Here is a 20,209-nt window from a genome sequence, read left to right on the forward strand (position 1 = left end):
TCTACTTTGATACATACTGAATGAGAAATTTTTCCTGAATGCATTCAACAACTTTCTTTCCATCCAAGCCCGTAGTACTATGGCTGTCCCAGTCAATGTTGGGAAAGTTAAAATCTCCTACTATTACCACCCTATTTTTCTTGGAGCTATCTGTAATCTCCTTACACGTTTGCTCCTCAATTTGCTGCTGACTATATGGGGGCCTATAGTAAGTGATTTCCCCCATATTTCTCAGTTCTAACCATATAGACTCAGTGGGCGAACCCTTGGATATATCCCTTCTCAGTACTACCATGATGTTTTTCCTGATCAAAAGTGCAATGCCCCCATCTCTCTTTCTTCCTGTTCTCTTTCCTATAGCATCTGTACCCTGGAATGTTGAGTTGCCAGTCCTGTCCTTCCCTTGGCCATGATTCAGTGATAGCCATAGTATCTCAGTCCCATTTACCCATCCATGCCCTGAGTTCATCTGCCTTGCCTGTTCAAGCCTCCTGCATTGCTTTGGATGCCCCCCCCCCTTTTGTTTTAAGAGTGTGGCGTAACTTACTGTTCTAGTCAGTTTTTGATCACAAGTCACTTTTTGAAATCGGACAAAGCCTTTTGTATGTAAAGGTCAAGCAGTGATGATGTGTTCTAAACAGAAGTTAGACTTGGCTTACTTCTAAATCTGATGCATTAAGTTACATGTAATATTGTTCTGTCAATTTAATGTAATCCCAAAATCAATAATGTGATTAGTACTTAGTCAATCTTCCATCCTACCTTAGGGATAAAGACCTAGCTGAAGCATTGGATGAAGGTGGCTATGACCTGGAAACACTAAGAAACATAATTCAAGGACGATGCATACCAGCTGACCAAAGGGCCAAAGTATGGAAGGTAAATGCTTATTGGTACAGTTATACTGAATTTGCCAATTTTACAGAGTGTGTGACTGTACAGACATTGATTATATTACTCTGCTTAGGCAAACCAGTACATTGCGCACAAGCAGGTAAATATTTTTTTTGAGAACTTGACTTACTTGTCATGGATTAGCAAAGAATCAGTAGGATAATCAGCTCCTTTCAAGCATTAAAAGCTTCAAATTGCCTATATTCCCTTAATGTCCTCTAAGAAAATTTGCCATCTATTTTGGTAATAAATCTCAAGCCAGAAGGTACTGTGTTTGATTCTCTAATCTGAACAAGGAAAGGAGTCTAAGTGCTATAGTTGGCCTCAGTGCTCCTGGACTATGAGGGAAGAATAACAACCGGGATTTACTTTAAGATAGCTTTTGAATGACTCGTGCTAAACCCATGTGAGCACATGGTCAATCAATCTTAATGACACCCATTCCATTGGAAGTTTTCTGCTCTTAAATAATTACACAATATTTAATTGGTTGCACAGTAATGTGTACTAAACTTCAAATTTGATAGTTTGATACACGTTTTTGTTCTCTGGATTTCATCTATAAGTATACTAAATTCACCTCGAAGGCCAAAACAAGTGATGAACAATAGACTTAAATAGTATTCAGTCCCAACAACTGTCATGTATTACAAAAATAGTTAATATGAAATATATTATTCTCTCCTGAAAATTATAGCTCTTGCTGGTGTTTTGTTTGGTGCCTTGTTTCTTGTTCTTATGTGAACTTAAATGGTGCCTATGGAGAGCATGTACCTTTAGATATAGTGACCTTGGAAGGAGTGCAGTGCAAGTTCACCATGGGATGTTACCAAGGGTTAGATTATGAGAAGGTATTCCATAAACTAATCTTGTATTCCATGAATATAGAATGTTAAGGGTTGATTTGAGGCTTTTTGTACTTTGTAAATAATTAATAGTTTAGACAGCTTTCTGCTGATTGTGGGGTGGGGGGGGTGGATTATACAGCAAAGGGACTGGCCCTGAAAATCAGAGCCAGTCCATTCAAGAGAAGCTAAGAGATACATCATCAAAGAGTGTTGGAAGAATGACTCAGTATCCCTCAAGAAGCTGCAGATGCTAGCTCAAACAATACATTTAAATTTCAAAACAATAAACTTTGTTAACCAAGAATGTCAATAGATAGTAAGGGAGTAGATGAAGTCAGGATACAGATCATCCTTGATCTCACTGAATTGTAGAACAGGCTTGGGGCCTACTACTGTTTTTATGCCATGGAATTGTATTCCAGTAAGAGATTGCAACTGCAGAAGAAAAAAAAATGTTTCTGCAAAATAAATACAAATAGTCTGTATTGTTATTATATTTGTTCCCATTTTTGTTATAGCTACTTGGCATGTTTTTTCTCTTATAACACTTGAGGAAGGGATGATTGGGCTATGAACATGACAGCAACTATTCAGTTAAAAGTATTCTTGTACATCCTATTTGGCATGCATTGGCTTGTTGATAGTGTGCTCAGCTATGAATTAGAAAGTTCAGGATTCAAGTTCCATCATGGAGACCTGAACACACAATCTAAGGTCGCAGTCCAGTATGCACGTGCAATACTGAAGAATTGCTGCACTTAGAGGTGTTACCTTTCAGGTGAGATTTTAAATTTGGGTCCCGTCTGTTTGCTTAAGGGGACGTAGAAGATCCAATGTGACTGTTGAGAGGAGAGCCTGGGGAATTTTTAGTGTTCTGGTTAACATCAGTCTCAACCAACACCATAAGTATCAGATTGCCTGGTCATTTATCTCATTGCTGTTTGTGGGGCTGTGTGCAAGTTAGCTGCTGAGTTTGCCTACATTATTACAGTTACTGCACTTCAAAAGTGTCTTCATGTGAATCTGGAGCACATAATGTAATTTTTTTTCTATGCTACACTTTTCATGTTGCCTTTTAACTCTCCTTTTCAGATTTCACTTAATGTAGCAGGGAAAGTGGGTAGCTTAGGATCCTGGGATGGATCGCTAGATCTACCTGAACAGACATTAATTCAAGAAGACTGCCAAAAACTCATTGGTGAGTTAATGAAGTATCTTCTGTAAAACACAAGAATGTTTGTCTGACTTCAGGTTATTCCTTATTACCATCAGGCATGAGCAAAGGAGGAAGAGCATTACAGCCAAAGTCCACAGTGCAGGACGTCACTGAAATTCAAGAGAGATAAATTGAGAGATTACTGTTGGGTGTGCTAAGCTGGGCTTTAAAAGCCTGAAGGTTGCGGGAGAAATAGAATTTTACAGCACATAAGAAAGCCGATTTCACATGCTGGCTTTCTGAAAAAGCTGTGAACTTATTCCCATTTCCCCTCCTTTTTCCCTATACCTTGTTAATTTCTGTTTTCAACATTTATCTACTTCTCAAATCTTTTTCTGCTTCCACCACTTTCTAGTTTGGTATTTCATGTCCTAATTTTAAAATTTATACCCTCGAATTGGAGGCAGCCTTTGTCTTGTGGAATGATAGCCTGCACCATGGTGGGCAACTCTGTAAATGATCACTTGATGTGGCTGAGGAGCCCTGTTCTGGCATGGTAGTCCCTTGTCTTATTTACTGCAGAGCAAGATAATTGGCTGAGCAAGTGTATGATTCCATGACCTTTGTTTTCGCTGGCCCTGTTTTTGATTAGCTGAATTTTTTTGATTTCTGCTCACCAGTTCAAAACAGTCAGATCCAGAGGTCATGGTTATCTCATTCCCAATTGTCAGCATCAATGTCCATCATCTTGCGCCTTGTTTGCAGCTGCAAACCAAAGTGATCCTGACCAAGTGGCATATTCACCCTACAGGTGGTCTTTGGGTAAATGCCATCATCCGTTCTTGGAACATAACCAAGCCAGCAGCAACATCGTTAGCTCAGCAACAGTTGTATGTTCCAGGATATCTCAGTTGATTCCTTGAGATGCCATTGGTGCATTTGAGATAATAAAGAGGGAAGCAGTCAATATTTTTTTCCTTTTGCCTAGTACACGTTGTCCAGGTCTCACCAATGTAAAGGAGTGTGCTGATGAGACAAGCTTGGTTGACTCAGTTTGGTGTTTGATTTGATCTATTCTTGCCAGATGTATTGGTATACAGTGAAAAGTATTGTTTCTTGCATGTTAGACGGCAAAAGTATGCTGTAGAGAAGGAAAGGAGAGGCTGCAAGATGTAGTGTTACAGTCATAGCTAGGGTACAGAGAAAGATCAACCTTATTATCAGTAAAGTTGCTGTTTTTCTGCACTTTGATTCAGCTGGGACATAACAGCTGCTGCTTTTGTGGTGCATGTATTGATTCCAAAACCAAGTGACAGATTTGCAATTATGGAGCCTTAATATGTGAAGCTATTAAAAATCTTTAGAGTCACATTACCGTACTTCTATCTATCAGCATTGACAATGTCCTGGGCCATAAGAGTCACCAATTGCGGAATAGTATTTTTCCAATTAAGTATTAAAAACTCTAATTTTGAACATCTGTTAGATTTATTGACCATCTTTGTTTTAAGAGGCCCCATTTCTCACCCCAGAGCTGAAGACTCTCATGATCAGAACAGTGAATCTCTGTGACCTTGACATATTTTCTAAAATAAGACACCAAAAACTGAGCACGGTTCTCTCTCAATAATTTGTATGGGTTTAGTATTATCTCTTTGTGTACTCTATATTCCTATTAATAAAAACATAGACCCTGATATGTTAGTTTTGTGTAGCTTTATGTGTATCTGAACCTCTGAGGCTTTGTTCCTCTACTTCTAAATGTTTACTATTTAGTGCACACCCACACACATATCTTCTCTTAATAATTAAGAGAAGTTGCTCTGCATTCAAATTCTTTATCTGTTTTTAAATAGTCTTAAGTAGTCTATCTGCTACGTACAGCAACAATGTATATGTGTTACTTTAAGGTTACATAATTGTATAACTGGTGTCAATTTTCTATTTTGCTTGTTTTTTCTATTTTCCATAACCCCACTTTCTGTCCCCTTCATTGAAGATAGTATATCTAATTCATAAATAATTTGTTCTTGAGCTGCTGGTATAATAATTTTATGATTTAAAGCTGTTTGAGAGACAAATAAGTGACTTATAGCTTACAGCATGCCCAAAATATGTTTTATATGCTGCCTTTGATGACAGCGTTATGATGATAATTGCAGTATAACTACCATAATGATAATTACAAGCATATGCTGACATCACCAGCTCTACACCAATGCAATCTCTAACCCCACCATTGCCTCTGTGTTGCCAGACTGTTTCTGGCATCCTGTTTAGATAAGATGAAATTCATTCCACCCACCAATGCCTAGACTTCTCATTTTGTTGAAGTTTCTCCATTTTCTTGGCCTTCCATGTTTCTGTCCTCTCCTCCAGCCCTACATCCCTCTGATGAAATGCCATTTCTGTAACACGGTAGCACAGTGGCAAGCACTGCTGCTTCACAGCTCCAAGGACCTGGGTTCGATTCCCGGCTTGGGTCACTGCCTGTGTGGAGTTTGCACATTCTCCTCGTGGCTGCATGGGTTTCCTCCGGGTGCTCCGGTTTCCTCCCACTGTCCAAAGATGTGTGAGTTAGGTTGATTGGCCATGCCAACATTGCCCCTTGGAGTCCTGAGATGCGTAGGTTAGAGGCATCAGTGGTAAATATGTAGGGATATGGGGGTAGGGCCTGCATGGGATTGTGGACGGTGTAGATTCGATGGGCCAATTGGCCTCTTTCTGTACTGTAGGGTTCCTACGATTCTTTCTATGACTTGTGTGTTCTCTATTTTCTTCATTCTGATATTGAAGGCTATACCTTCAGGCATATAGAGTAAGTGCTGGAAATCTGGCCCGAAAACTCGTTTCAGCTTTTTTAGTTTTATACAGTCCTTAAACCCAACCAAGCCTCTCATCCTTCCTTTGCTAAGTGATTTTTTCTTTTTATTTGCTTATGTTTTTACATTAAATTAACAGGTTGCCTGTTAATGCATTCCTTGCTGAAAAATGTTCATTTATTGGTAACTTGCTAGGAATTTGGAGTTTATAATTAAGAAATACATTGTTGATTTGGTGCAGATATAAATGTGGTGTTGGCATCAGCACACTGTATTAGTGATGGCAAAAGTTACTTAAGGTTCTTGTTCTTGTTTTGCGACTGGTTACAAATGCAAGTTAGTAGGTATTAGTTGAAGGCAGGAAACCAAAAACTTGCGTTCGTGTAGCATCTTCGTCATAGTAAAACATCTCAAAGCACTCCATGAGAGCATTATTAAACAAAATTTGTTATTGAGAACAAAGAACAATATGCTTGGTCAAAGTTAGTGGGCTTTAATGACCATCTTAAAAGAAGGGAGTAAATGAGAGAAGCTTTAGGGACAGAATTCCAGCGTCAGAGCCTGAGGCAGTTGAAGCTGTTTTTTCCATACTAGTAATTCATTGATTATAGCTCCCTTTTCAAATTAAAATGTGTTTTAAGAGCACTTTTGAGGAACTAGATTTTGCTCCCCTCTATCAAACTTAAAAAACTTAAAGCACAGTAACAGCTCAAAAGTCATGTATTATAATTCTGACAGTACATTAACATTTTCCTTTTCTCACATGTAGACTACCTTTCAGTGCCAGAAGAGGAGAAGACGCAATTACTTTCAGACATTGAATCTGTGATCACATTCTACTGCAAATCCCGAAATGTCATGTATACTCAGAGTCTTGGCTGGACTGACTTGCTTAAACCTCTCGTCCCACTCCGATTGCCACGGAATGATTTATATAATTGTTTTTATGCCATCATGAATAAGTACATACCAAGGTAAGAACACACAGATGTCAACTGAATTAAATGTCTTTCATGTGGCATATAGACAAGGGCCAGAACTCTGCTACCTTGCCCACCATGGAATTGGTGAAGGTCTGACGATGAAAATTTCCGTTGACCTCTGGCAGCACCCCCGCCCCCAGAGTGTCTCCATTTTCTCTCTCTCTCTGCCATTTATTTGTGGTTAATTACTTTGCAAGGGATTGGAATGATTCCACAGATCTATTATGTTCTTAAGGGAATTGCCAGCTGGCACAGATAATTGTGTACCAACTTGAAGTTCTGTTTTCCACACTGGATTGCTGTTTTTTTAATAGGGATTGTGTTCCTAAGGGTCGACCATTCCACCTCTTCAGGCTTCTTCTGCAGTATCATGAACCAGAACTTTGCTCTTTTCTTGACACGAAGAAGATTACTCCAGATTCCTACGCAATCAACTGGGTAAATATATCTCTTCAAAACAAAGTACTTTTCAACATTCTAGCCGCTAAGAAGTCTGTAACCTCTTTCTATCTGATGTAGTCTTCTCCAATCACTTGTATGTCGTTAGTTTGTATCAATGTACAGAAGTACTTATTTTTCCACAAAGGAATATTTTTGATAGAGTTCAGTTCTGTTAATTGTACACTTATTTTTTAATCTAGCCTCACAATTTAGATTGGAATTTTAAATTTAGTTTTCAATTATGTAATTGCACTTTTGAACGGATTCCATTTTCATTATTTGATAGAATGGCTTTCAGCTCTTATTCATGACAGTGCTAACTCACAAGCTATAGAAATAGCCTCTTGTCTGACAGTTTTCTTTCAAAGATCTTGTCCCATGCACTGACATTTTGTATAGTCAGAAGTACTGTTTTAAAATCATTGAATGTAATATGGAATAAGTTTAATAAAGGCCTAATATTTGAATAATTTTATTGTTTCTAATGGGTATTTTAAAATGATTTTATATTTTCTTAAGGCCTTCTTAAACTAGCCATTATCTTTAGGTACCTAGGTGACTCTGCGAGTGCTATTCTGAAACTGGATGACATATTGTCAATAACTTGCATTTAAGTAGCACATTTTAATGTAATATAATATCCCAAGGTGCTTCATGGGCATTTTCAAACTAAGTTTGACACTGAACCCCCTAAAGTGAGATTAGGACAAATGAATAATACCTTGCTTATAGAGTAATAAAAAAACAAAAAATGCTCAATTAACTCAGCAGGTCTGGCAGCATATGTGACAAGAGAAATAGAGTTACTGTTTTAAGTCCATTGACTCTCATACAGAACTGAAACAAAATAGAAATATGATTAATTATATACCGAGAGAGGGAAGGTGAGGTTTGTATACAGCCTCTGAAAAAGAGATGGGGAGAGGGTTAGAGAAGGAATTCCGGAGCTTAGCATCTTGGCAGCTGAAGGCATGGTGGAATAGTTTAAAATCAGAAATGCTGAAAAGATCAGAATCAGGAAGATGTACTGGTGGAGGAGATTGCATGGCTAGGGAAGGAGTGTATGGAGGGATTTAAAATGAGAATGAATATTCTAAAATTGAGTCAATGTTGATCAGCAAGCACAGGGAGCAACATTCTCTCTACCTACTGTAATAGTGTATGGCCAGCTGTTGCACAAGACTGCCCCTTTAACATATTGGCGTACATATTTTACAAGAAATGTTCCTTGTTCCCTGCTCAGCACATCCCCATTTGTGTGGCTGCACCACCTAGCATAGAAGGAATAGCGTTGGTGGTGAATAGCACAGTACAACTTGCGTCAAGGACAGAGTTTTCAGTGCCTACAGGTTTACAGCTAAATGTATGTTGGCGTAGTCAAGTTAACAGAAGCATGAACGAAGGCTTCAGCAGCAGATGAGCTGAGGGAGGGGTGGAGTTGGGTGATGTTAAAGAGGTAGAAACAGGCGGTCTTGGTGGTGGCAAGGATAATTGGCCAAAAGTTAGGGATCAAAAGTAACAGATTTGCAAACAGTTTGGTTCAGCTTCAGATAGTTGACGGAGTGCAGTAGAGGCAGTGGCTAGAAAATTGTGTTCGGAATTGAAGACAATAGCTTCAGTGTTCCCAGTTTTTAGTTTGGGGAAGTTTCCACTCAGGCAGTTTGGATGCCAGATAAACAGTCAATTTTATTCACACTGGAGAGAGGGTCATGTGAGGAAGTGGTGAGGTAGAACTGGTGTAGAAATCTTCCTTTTCCATTACCTCTTTTGACTGAAGCAGTACAGTTGCTTCTTTTAAATCCATTAACGTAGACTGATCTTTACATGTTATACATCACAATTTAATAAGTAAACTTTATAAACAATTATATGACTCAAAATATTCCTTTGGCCAGGTTCTAATTAATGAGTCGTTTTGTTAACCTCCATGTCTGAAGAGCCTGACTAAACTGAAAGGAAGATAAGATTCTTTTCAAGCAAAAGTTATAGTCTAACACTGGGTTCAGTTGATAATTCAAAATGCCTTGAACTTATTTCACTTTTATTATGCAATTAGTTAATTAGCTATCATTCTCTTTGTAGAAATTTGAAAAATATCTGTATCCCTGAAAAATGGTTATGAATTGCTATGAAACTATGATTTTGGACATCTAGCAATTTCAGTTTATGAAACATTCTTGTTTTATTATATGTTCTAAAGGCAGCAAGTCTCTTTGCTGGCTGTTGTACAGAAGAAGTTGCCCAGCTGATGTGGGATGTGTATCTACAGCAAGCAGAGCCTTTCCTCATTTTCTTTCTTATGTTAGTCATTCTAGTTAATGCAAAGTAAGTATCTTTTTTCTAATTTTTCCCAGAGTTAAAATTAGATCCATTTAATATTTGCATGTCTGGATTGAAAAATATGATATGGTAGGTAGCTAAATGATGTATAGTTCTGCTCATTTCATTGGATTTTGATTTTCATGTTTACAACTTCCCTTTCGTATATTTCCCTAATTTTGTTAACTTTTTTAGTTAAATACATTTATTTATATTCACTTTAAAATATTAAGTTACATGACTAATTTTACATTTGAGTCATCTTATTCCATTCTTAAATGCTGTCTTAATGCTGAACTATACAATTATACAGTTGAAGCCTTTTTATACATTCATCATCTCTCCACACTCCTATTATTAACTGCTCTGTCATCTTCCTTGGCCACCCACTCTAAATTAATTGCTTCAATGAGACCTATATCCTACTTGCCTGACTTGTTCCTATTCTCAACTTGTGACCACTCGACTATTTTCCTCTGGCCCTAATACTTGCTGGTTTTGTAAATTTAAATGCCTTCCTTTACTTAGTAAGAAGTCTGACAACACCAGGTTTAAGTCCAACCGATTTATTTGATAGTAAACTCACAAGCTTGAGAGTTTACTATCAAATAAATCGGTTGGACTTAAACCTGGTGTTGTCAGACTTCTTACTGTGTTTACCCCAGTCCAACGCCTGCATCTCCACGTCATGATTGCTTAGCCATTGCTTCTTATCCTTTTTGGAACTGTTGTAAAATCAGTTCTCCCCTCAAATAAAACCTATTGCTTATCCATTTGCCCACTCTGGCTGTCATCCTTTCAATAATATCCTCTTGTTTGAATATGATAACACATCCTACTTCAATGTCACCTCTTTCAACATTCCCTTTAGTCCAATTTTTTCTGTGCTTGCTGTCTGGGACCACTCTGATCGGTGCTATGGATGGTGTTCTCTGTAATCATAGTTCGTTATCACTGTCCAATCCCTGGCATTTGACACAAGCACCAAACCATCTTCCTCTATTGCCAGTTCCATGGGACTGGCTTCACTTATTTTCACTGCTACTTGCACCAATGCAATGCTGGTTTCTCTTTCTACCCCTCTGTCATATCCAAATGACACTTTTCTTGTCTTTTCTTTCCCCTCAGTGTTGTGATTTGGAGGCATGGAGTCAGGTTCTGTATGTATACTGATGACTCCAACTCAAATGCCACCAGTTTGAATTCAGTCATCTCTGCCTGTTAATCTAAGTTAACTATCTGCTAAGCTATTAAGGTGACCAGAATGATCATTTATGGGCTCTGTTATGAACTCTGCACCTTTACCCTTAACTCTATTAGCCCACCTAGTTACTCAAACCAAGTGCAACCTCAGTAGAGTTCAGTTTTAAATCCCACATCCTATTTATCTTTTTTTACCTCTGCCACACCCTGCCTCTACTGGAGTATGTTAGTATGACTATCTCTGTAACAGTTCTGGACAGTGAATCTTTCACTGAAAGCTTTATTAAAATAAATTACACTGAGATATGATATGGATACCTCATGTTACAGTTGCTGAAATACACATTTGCTGTAACACATCAGTGCTGCCATCAAAATTCCTGGCCATGTTGTTTTTTGCCTCTGGCCTTTAATATCTCATTTCCAGCTCTTGCATCTTCCCTTTGCTTGCTGACCTAGGCTGGCTTTGGGGTCTCCCAACACACTGAATTTAAATCTTCATCCTTGAGTCCTTTCATGGCTCCAACTCTATTCTTAGTTTCTTCCTTCATCTCATGGTCTGTTTTCTAGCCTTCTTTACATCTAAGCTCCCTTCACCCTACCATTGATGAGAGATCTTTCAGCTGTATGATTCTACTCCCCAGAATTCCCTTATTAAGTATTTCTTTCTACTGCTGTCTGCATCTTATAAAACTTTTTTTAAACTGTACCCTAATTTTCCCATCATTTATTCCTTAATATCTGCTTTGTCACTCTGTAAGGCACCCTGACATTTTATTTTGTAAAGGTGCTACATAAATGCAATTTGTTTTAATTTATTTGCACTGTCCGCAATTGTCATTGATCTCCCATGGAATTCTTTCTCTAAATTACTCTACCCTTCTTTCCTCTTCTTAAGATGCTTCTTAAAACCTATCTTTGACCCAGCTTTTCACTATTTGTCTGAAAATCTCATGGCTTAGTATCAAAATTTGCTGAGAGCAGTCTTATTAACCTTGAGACCTTGCATAACAGCAGCAACTGTTTGTGTTTATATAGTGTCCTTAATGTAATAAAACATTCAAAGGTGCTCCATAGGAACATTATAAACCAAAATTTCACACCAGGGAAAAGTAGATACGAGATCAAATGACTAAAGCTGGCTCCAAGAGCATATGTTTTTTGGAGCGCCTTAAAACAGATGAAGAGATGGTGGCATGGTATTCTAGAGGGAGGACCTTTGCAGCTGAAGGCACAGTTACCAAAAATGGAGTGAATTAAAATCGAGGATGGTCAAGAAGCCAAGGTTTAGAGGTGCATAAATATCTCAAAAGTTTAAGGAGTGTAGGAGACAACAGAAAGAGGAGGGGGGTATGACCACAGAGGAATTTGAAAACATGAATGAGAATTTAAAATCAGAGCCTTGCATAACAGGCCAACGCAGATGAGCGATCACAGAGGTGATGGGTGAACAGGCCTTGGTATGAGTTAGGACTCAGGCAGTGGTGGGTTGGGTGATCACAGGTTTGCAGAGAGTAAACTGAAAGAGGCTGGCTAAATGTGCATTGGGATAGTCAAGTCAAGAGGTAACAGTTAAGGATGAAGGTCTTGGTAGCAGAAGCTCTGAGCCAGGAGCAGAATTGAACAATAGTACAAGAATGGAAATAACCAGTCTTGGTGTTGGTGAGCATACGTAGCCAGAAGCTCACCTCAGGGTCACGTGACACCAAGGTTGTGGACAGTCTGGTACAGCCTCAGGCTTGTCAAGGAAAGATGAATTTAGTGATTAAGGAATGGAGTTTAGAGTGAGAACTGAAGATAATTCCTTTGGTCTTTTGAATACTTAATTCAAAGAAATGCTTTTTCATTTGGTATTAGATGCTGAATAAGTAATCTAATATAGTCACAGTAGGTGAGTTAAGGGGGTGACAGTGGTGACATTTAAAGCTGTGTGTCATCAGCATATCTTTTGCATATCTTTTTATTTGTTCAGGGGATGTGAGCGTCACTGTAGGCACTTATTGCCCATTCCTAATTGAACTTAAGCAGAATGGTTTGCTAAACCATTTAACAGTCAGCCACATTGCCATGGGTCTGGAGTCACATGACCAAGTAAGGGTGGAAGATTTCATCCCTAAAGCACCTTGCCAACTAGATGTGTTTTTACAATGATGCAAGTGCAGTCCAATCTAGCTGATGATGGAGGAAGATGGTATGGCCAATAGGTCACAGAGGGTTGGCAGCCTCTCAGTCACAGGTTGTCATTTGTAATCTCGCGAGCTGTTTCAGTACAATGACAAAGGTGGAAAATATGATTTGCGGATTCAAACATGGAGATCTGGAAAGGATTGACACTATTTGGAAAGTGGTTTTACTGCATTACGACTGCTATAAACATGCAAGTTGCTGTATAGGAAGGAAAATGTTCCAGTGGAAGTTTTTTTTTGTTTAGTTGGCCAATTTAAGAACTGAGAATCCAATAATTTCTGACTCCTAAAATCCCTTTAAAGTATATTTATAATAATTGGTATTAAATCCAGTACCATAATATATGTATCTTTTCCCCCAGAGAAATTGTATTGTCTCAAGAGGCAGAATGTAAGGAGGAGCTCATTCGTAAGTGTACCCAGATAAGCTCTTTTTTCGATTAGAGTTGCATGTGTTGTTTGTAATGGGAATTTCTTAATGTCCCGTTTTCTATATGCTCAATGTTATGACCACATAATTCAACCCCCCAAAAAAAAGTTGCCAGTCCATCAATGTAGTATTTTAGTCAATGAAAAATTCATAAAGTAGTGAAAATTTTTCCTGAACAGTGATCATGCTGGGTTAATATTTGGTCATAGTTAGTACAGATATAATTTTAAAATTATACCCACTATTTCCAGCAACTGAAGATATATAGTTGATTTTTTTTAATGCCCAGAGTTTCATAAAGGCTTGCTATTTTAAGGAAATAGCTTTAGTTTTTGAGAAAATTGAAGTAATGAAGGATAAGAAAATTTGAGAAGTCTTAAAACCTAGACAATTTCATCTTACTGAAGTTTCTACATTGCTTGTCTGAGCAATTGCTCAGCAAAGGAAATTTACATGATTAAAAATACATGTTGGAACATATTTTTCATTTTAAACATTGACTCTTCTTTGTTAGAAACATCTATTTTTTTAAATCTGCCTAACTTTAAAATCTTGTGTGTGACAAGTCAGAAATCATAACATGGGACAGAAAGCCTGTCTGTATCAGAAAGATGCAAACTTGAAATGTTGAAACTTCAATCAATTCCATTGTTGAATTCCTTTCTAGCTGCCATTTCTGTCTCACTTGGTGAACATGTAGGTGATGTTTGCAATGTAAACGCATTGGGGGGGAAACAACATGAAAATTAGCCATACCTTCCCTTCATTTCTCACTACATTTTCTAAGAGCATGGAATTCACTTCTCGTTACCTGTAGCTTAATTTCTTTCCCTGACCTTTAATGTTACCTCTTTACATTATAGTCAGGCTTCATCACACATTGTGCACATGCATGGCCCTGGTAGGTGTCAAAAGGTTTCTTTCTTCCAATTTATTTTCTTGGTTCTATTTTCTCATTTTATAGTTTAGTTTTTAATTCATCCTTAATGGAATGGTAAAGTTTGGTCTAGAATATACTGCAAATGAATGTGCAAGAAAAAAATCAGAAGCCATAAATTCAAATCATTAGGTAGACTTGGGATGGATATTGGGAAATTCTTAAATTCAGTGATTGGACAGGGAAAGAGCTTCCTGGCAGAGTAATAGTGAGGAAAATCCTGGAAAAGACTTTGTGTACATATGCAGACTTGCCTAATCCCAATTCCTTGTTTCTACTCATGAATGAAGCTACGGGAGATTAACCTCAAGCAAATTATAAGGATGTGCACCACTGACGTTTATTTCCCACCTTTAGTTGTCTTTAAAAAGTGGTGAAAGGCTTGTTACCTTGGACTGCCGATGATCAAATACAAATGACTGGCTTGCTAGTTCACTTGACTGCAGAACTAATATTTAATGATTTTGGTGTGGGAATCACCAAGGTCAGATTGGTAAAAGATAACATGCTTCCTTCCAGCAACCCAATGAATTGCCATATTGGTATTTCTCTGGATTATTAGCCCAGGTCTCTGGACTCCTGGTTGAGTATCATAACTGCCATATCCATGCACCTGGGAAATGGACTAATAAAGTACTATCAAAAATGAATATAAGGATTTGTTTCACACTGGATCATCAGTGGCTAATCTGTTCCAAAAACAAAATAATAATGACATCAATGCAGGTGGCACAGTGGTTAGTGCTGCTATCCCACAGCACTAGGGATTGGGATTCAGTTCCCGGCTTGGGTCACTGTCTATGCGGAATCTGTACGTCCTCCTCGTGTCTGCATGAGTTTCCTCTGGGTGCTCCAGTTTCCTCCCACAATCCAAAGATGTGCAGGTTAGGTGCATTGGCTGTGCTAAATTCTCCCTCGGTGTACCCTAACAGGTGCCAGAGTGTGGCAAATGGGGATTTTCACAGTAACTTCACTGCAGTATTAAGGTAAGCTTCTTGTGACACTAATAAACAAACTTAAAACTTTTAAACTGGAATGATAATGTACCACTTGAACTGCAGTATTTCTTCCATTTGTGCAGTGGTTTATGTTGCATCGTCACACTCAAGATTGCCAGCACCTAGCTTCCATGCTGCAAGTCTCTACCCGACCATGAAAAACCTCATTAAAGATTTACAAACGATAAAGATTTATAATAAATCATGTTTCAATCTGGACATAGATATTCCATTTAATGTATTCCATTTAATTATTCCTAACAATGTTATACATTAAATGGAATATCTAACATTGTTAGGAATAATTTGGAAGTAATATTCTACAGTTGGTGAATTACCTTTTACTTAATTCCTGTTGGAAGGGGAAGTCCTTCACTGTTGACTAATGAGCTTATTGTTTCCTTTTTGCAACGATGTTGTGAAATGGGTAGAAACTGAGACAGCTGGGTCTAGAGTTCTTTTAACATCTTTTAATGCTAACTGGAGAAGTTGTGGAGGCTGGCCTTCACCAAAAGTAGATTTTGAACAGATGGTACTGTTTAAATAAAATTGGAGACAGTCTTCATCTTTATCCTCATATTGGCAGACACCCAACAATGATGGAATTATGACCTACCTCTCAATCTTCACCAATCACAAGGCCCTCGGGGCAGGGCGAAAGATTCCATGTACAATATGCCTTTCAGTGCTGGACCCGACTCTCAATTACAATCTCCTAGCTACTTCCATTAGCAGGCAGCTAGCTACTCCAGCAGCAGGCAGTTATCCTGATTATCGCTAAAGCCACACTGATTTTTCAAGTGCGTCTGAAATTATTTGGCCTTGTCAGAGACACATTTACAGTGAGTCAGCTCCCAGGTGACTTAGGAAATCCAGATTTTCATAGTTGTGGACTTCTGCTGTGCTGCACCAGTTTAGTGGCTGGATAGAGGGAGGGCTCAGGAATAAGTCTCTTAATATGTTGCTGTGTTAAAGTATAAATCTGAGCCAAAAATTAGAACATTACTTCCCCTTTGTTAGGTTCAAGAATTCTCTGACACCTCGTGGTCTGGCACAAGCATATGTGTTTATTAGGAGTTCCTTCTCTGGCTTACATGATACCAGTCATTGTCTTCTGTTTTTTTCTTACACAATCACTATTATACGTTACTCCAAAGAACACCCATTTACTTACTTTGGTTAATTAAACACATTTGCAGAGGTGGCTGACTCGAATTGGTTCTGACCTCTGATCATGCGCTGTCCACGAGTTAAATGATCTCTGCCAAGGTTAGTTGATCACAGCGCTGTGAGTGTAAGCAGCACATCCCCGCATGTTGTAACATTGTAACATGCCCCAGCACAAGTAAAACATGAAAACTTCAGCATGATTTTACCCTGTGAGAAAATATTAGTACAAATGCTTTGCGGAAAAAGTTATAAAAAATTAAACTTGGCTTTCCACACCTTATTGCACACGGGTTTCAAAAATGTTCAGGTTCTCTGTACTGCACCCTTACACTGGACTTGTTAAAAAAGATAATTGATTTACCTCTACCTTCTATGTCTCCTCACGTTCATGTGACAATGTCAGTGTTTGCCGTATTTGCAGCAGTTTTTCAGCAACCCACTCTATTCATTTTTGGGGTGTGGTCTGATGGTTATTTGAAGCTGTGTAACACTTTAATTGGATTGACAGTAAAATAAGAGCCCTAATGTGAGAAATAGAATTTATGGTGGTACATGTTGAGAAGAATTGCTATTACCTGTCGCACAATTCCTGCACAAGGTAAAGTTGCATGCAAGTTGCAGAGATATTGGTACTTTGTAGCCCAGTATACTTGCAACCCTGTACACTCTAACTTGCTGAGTTGGCAGTAATCTTGATGGTTTGACTGGCTTGCATATTAAACTGGATTACTGTTTATTTTGGCCATTGTTGATTAGAGGACAACCAAGGGACAGGCTGTGTGTAATAACATAGACCTGGTGCAAGATTAACTTTTGCAGAGCACAGCTTTTGTTCTTGTACTAGAAGGTAATACAGCATCAGAAATCTAATGATACTATGTTTCCTTAATTAATATTTAACAAAAAAAAGTAATAGGTCAGCATTATTAGAACCTAAAGAGTGATGCAAATCTCCTGCATTATGATTTGAACAATTCCAGCTTTTCTTTTTAAAACAAAACCCGGGGAGGTGATTCTCCCATCTCACCGTGCTAATTTTCTAGTGCAGTGGGATGGGAGAATCTCGCGGCCAGGCATGTGTGGGATTCATGCATGTCTTTCTGCTGCAAGCATACCTCTTGTATTGCAATGTAATCAGTGGGCCCAGGACTGAATTCTCCGGACCCTCTAGCCCCTCCCAACCCACCAGAGTATTTCACTCTAAAGGCGTCTACAGTAGGTCCCCACTTTCAGAACTATTAGGAGGACCCTGCTGGAGTGAAGCGGAACAATCAGGATCTCCTAGTGGGTTGGGCGGCAGGGGGATGGTGCCATCAGAACATGAGCACCCTGGCAATGTCAGCCTGTACTCCCTGGCTGTGCCGGTGGCAAAATGACCGTGCCCAAGGGGCACTTTGGCAGTGCCAAGGGGGCAGGGCCTGATGGGGTGGGCCTAGGGGGTGATAGTGAAAACCCCCATCCCCACCTGACTCTCTGCATAGGGATCGGTCAGGGCAGGAGGAAGACCAACAATTGGGGTGGGCCAGGGGTGTCTGCACTGCAGGGGGACTTGGCAATGCCTGGGGGGAAGGGGAGATCAGGGTGCTCCAGATTGGCATGGAGGGGTCAGGGCTGGGGGGAGGGCGGTGGGGGTGCGCAACATTACAGGGGGTGGCCGATCAAGCTGGCCAGTAAATGGGAAGCTGACAGTTTGGGACCACGGTGTATGTGCAGAGTTCCACTGGGTTTCAGCCTCCCAGGCAGGAATAGGCCCTGCCCCTGAAATTTAATATTCAAGCAGGTGTCCTCTACAGTGCACTGAGTGTGGGGGGATTCCAGTGTGAACTCCCACTGGAAAAAACAGCATGAATTTCTCCAGTTTTCCCACAAATCCGGCACTTAGAATTTTTTTTGAGAGAATTCTGGCCATGGTCTCTGCTGTGGAATTATAAATGAAATAAAATTAATCAGTATTAATGATTAATTAGTTCTGACCTACACAAAACTGTATCTGCTTCTTTTCAGAAGTTCAAGGCAAATTGACTTGATATATCTAATAATGTTTAATTTGTTTGGAATGGGTTTGAGGGCCTTTCGAGGTAACAATTAATACAAAACTCTCGTCATCAATCAAGATTACCTCTTAAAACTGATCTTATTGTGCAATATTATAACCTCTAAATCATTATAAGCAGACATCCGTTTATAATGCATTACAGTTTCTGGTAAAAATGTAGGAATATAACATTTAAATATAGACTGTACAAAACTGTCTGAAAGTACTCCTTGGATAAGCTAAAATTTCCCCCAGTTTGAATGAGACAAAACTGAAGCTATATTCTTTGCTATTGTCACTTTCTATGTGCTTCTGCTCTTAACTGTATCAACCTCAAGAATTGCTCCGTTAAGCTAAGTTCGGTAGTAGGGCAGAAGGACATGTTGCTTCTTCCTCAGCTGAGTCTTGGTTCCCATGTACTTTGCCATCAGGATTTATTCCTTTTTTGCAGTAATCCCAATTTCCTCCGTTGCAGCTGAGATGAGAATTCATGCCTTTATTACTCCATGCCCCACCTTCTGTACTGTACTTGTAGCCAAACTTCCCCATTTCCACTCACTAAAACTGCAATTTGCTCAGAATGTTACAGCAAAGCGTTGGTCAAACCCCCTGTGGAGAACTGCATTCAATGTTGAGCACCTGACTTCAGGAAAAATATGTTGACCCAAGAGGAGGTATGACACAGGTTCGCCAAAAATGTTGAAGAGCAAGGTTTAAAGCATGATAATTTTTTGGGCCATCTGTTGTTTTTGTAACATGCACAGATAAAAAGAAGAAAAATGCATAGTCGTGGCTTTCCAAGCTGCAGAGATTGTGATTTGATGTGATGATTTACTCTGAGCTAGTAAGCCTCATAGAACAGAATAGAAATGTCCCTATTTATCATGTCAGTGTGAGTAAACCACGATGTTTTGCAAAAACTGTGCTCTGCCAGCATATGCTTTTGATACAACGGTTGTTTTCATTTACTAATTGGTGTGTTTCACTTTGTACTGGCATAATTAACTGCTGGAGATGTCAATTAATTTAGGCTATTTCAAATAGTAAATTGTTTGCAAGGTGTTTAAAGCAAAATACTATGATGATTTGTTTCTCCCCTGGATTGATTAAAGTTGGGATGAATTATTTATCATAGTGCTTAAAAATTGTCCAGAGTTTATCATGGGTATGATATTCTAGAGTACCCTTGATGTTTTGCTATGTTGATTCTTTGAACTACAGCTATTTTACCAATGAGAGTGATATTTCTTTATCACTGGTATGATACTCTGGATAACTTGGTGTTCCCTGCCAATTCCATCATAATCTTGTCACAATGCTGTCAGGGAGCTGTGGGAAAGACAAACTGATGCAGTTAGAGAAAAGTAAATGCTGTGTTTTTATTTTCAGCTAGATGAGTGTTTTTCCTGTTTTTTAAAACTTCTTTCAAGGAATAACATGGGGAATTATATTTATTGGCATAATCTAAAAATGTATAAATAAAGATGTTTATGTATATGAATCTCCATGTTCAGTTCTAAGGGAAGGGTCAGGGTTATGGGATCAGAAAACAGTAAATGTTTGCTTATTTTGGAAATTTGCCATATTACTCCCAGTGAGGCAGCAATTATGCTGTTGTAAGGCTGAAAGAAATTATGGGGCAGGCATGCACATGGCTGTTGAAAGGTTTGAGAAACGCACAGTGATTGCAGAATGAGAGCTCTTTAATTTGTTTGCATAAATAAATAATACTCTCCTTACCCATTGTAGATAGACAAATCAATATTTATCTTTCATCCAAATTTTAA

General features: G+C 38.8%; 1 protein-coding gene across 1 annotated transcript in view; it reads left to right on the plus strand.

Annotated features, from left to right (window-relative positions):
• Positions 1-20,209, plus strand: part of tbc1d23 (TBC1 domain family, member 23) — a 63,366-nt gene that overhangs the window by 8,531 nt on the left and 34,626 nt on the right. The window contains exons 2-7 of the mRNA XM_080203568.1: positions 768-879; positions 2,835-2,940; positions 6,490-6,694; positions 7,018-7,141; positions 9,345-9,469; positions 13,215-13,261. Coding sequence (XP_080059694.1) covers positions 768-879; positions 2,835-2,940; positions 6,490-6,694; positions 7,018-7,141; positions 9,345-9,469; positions 13,215-13,261 — 719 coding nt within the window. The remainder of the gene's footprint in view (positions 1-767; positions 880-2,834; positions 2,941-6,489; positions 6,695-7,017; positions 7,142-9,344; positions 9,470-13,214; positions 13,262-20,209) is intronic.

The sequence above is a fragment of the Carcharhinus amblyrhynchos genome, chromosome 15, assembly GCF_965287045.1.
Source record: "Carcharhinus amblyrhynchos chromosome 15, sCarAmb.v2.hapA, whole genome shotgun sequence".
NCBI classification, from domain to species: Eukaryota; Metazoa; Chordata; class Chondrichthyes; order Carcharhiniformes; family Carcharhinidae; genus Carcharhinus; species Carcharhinus amblyrhynchos.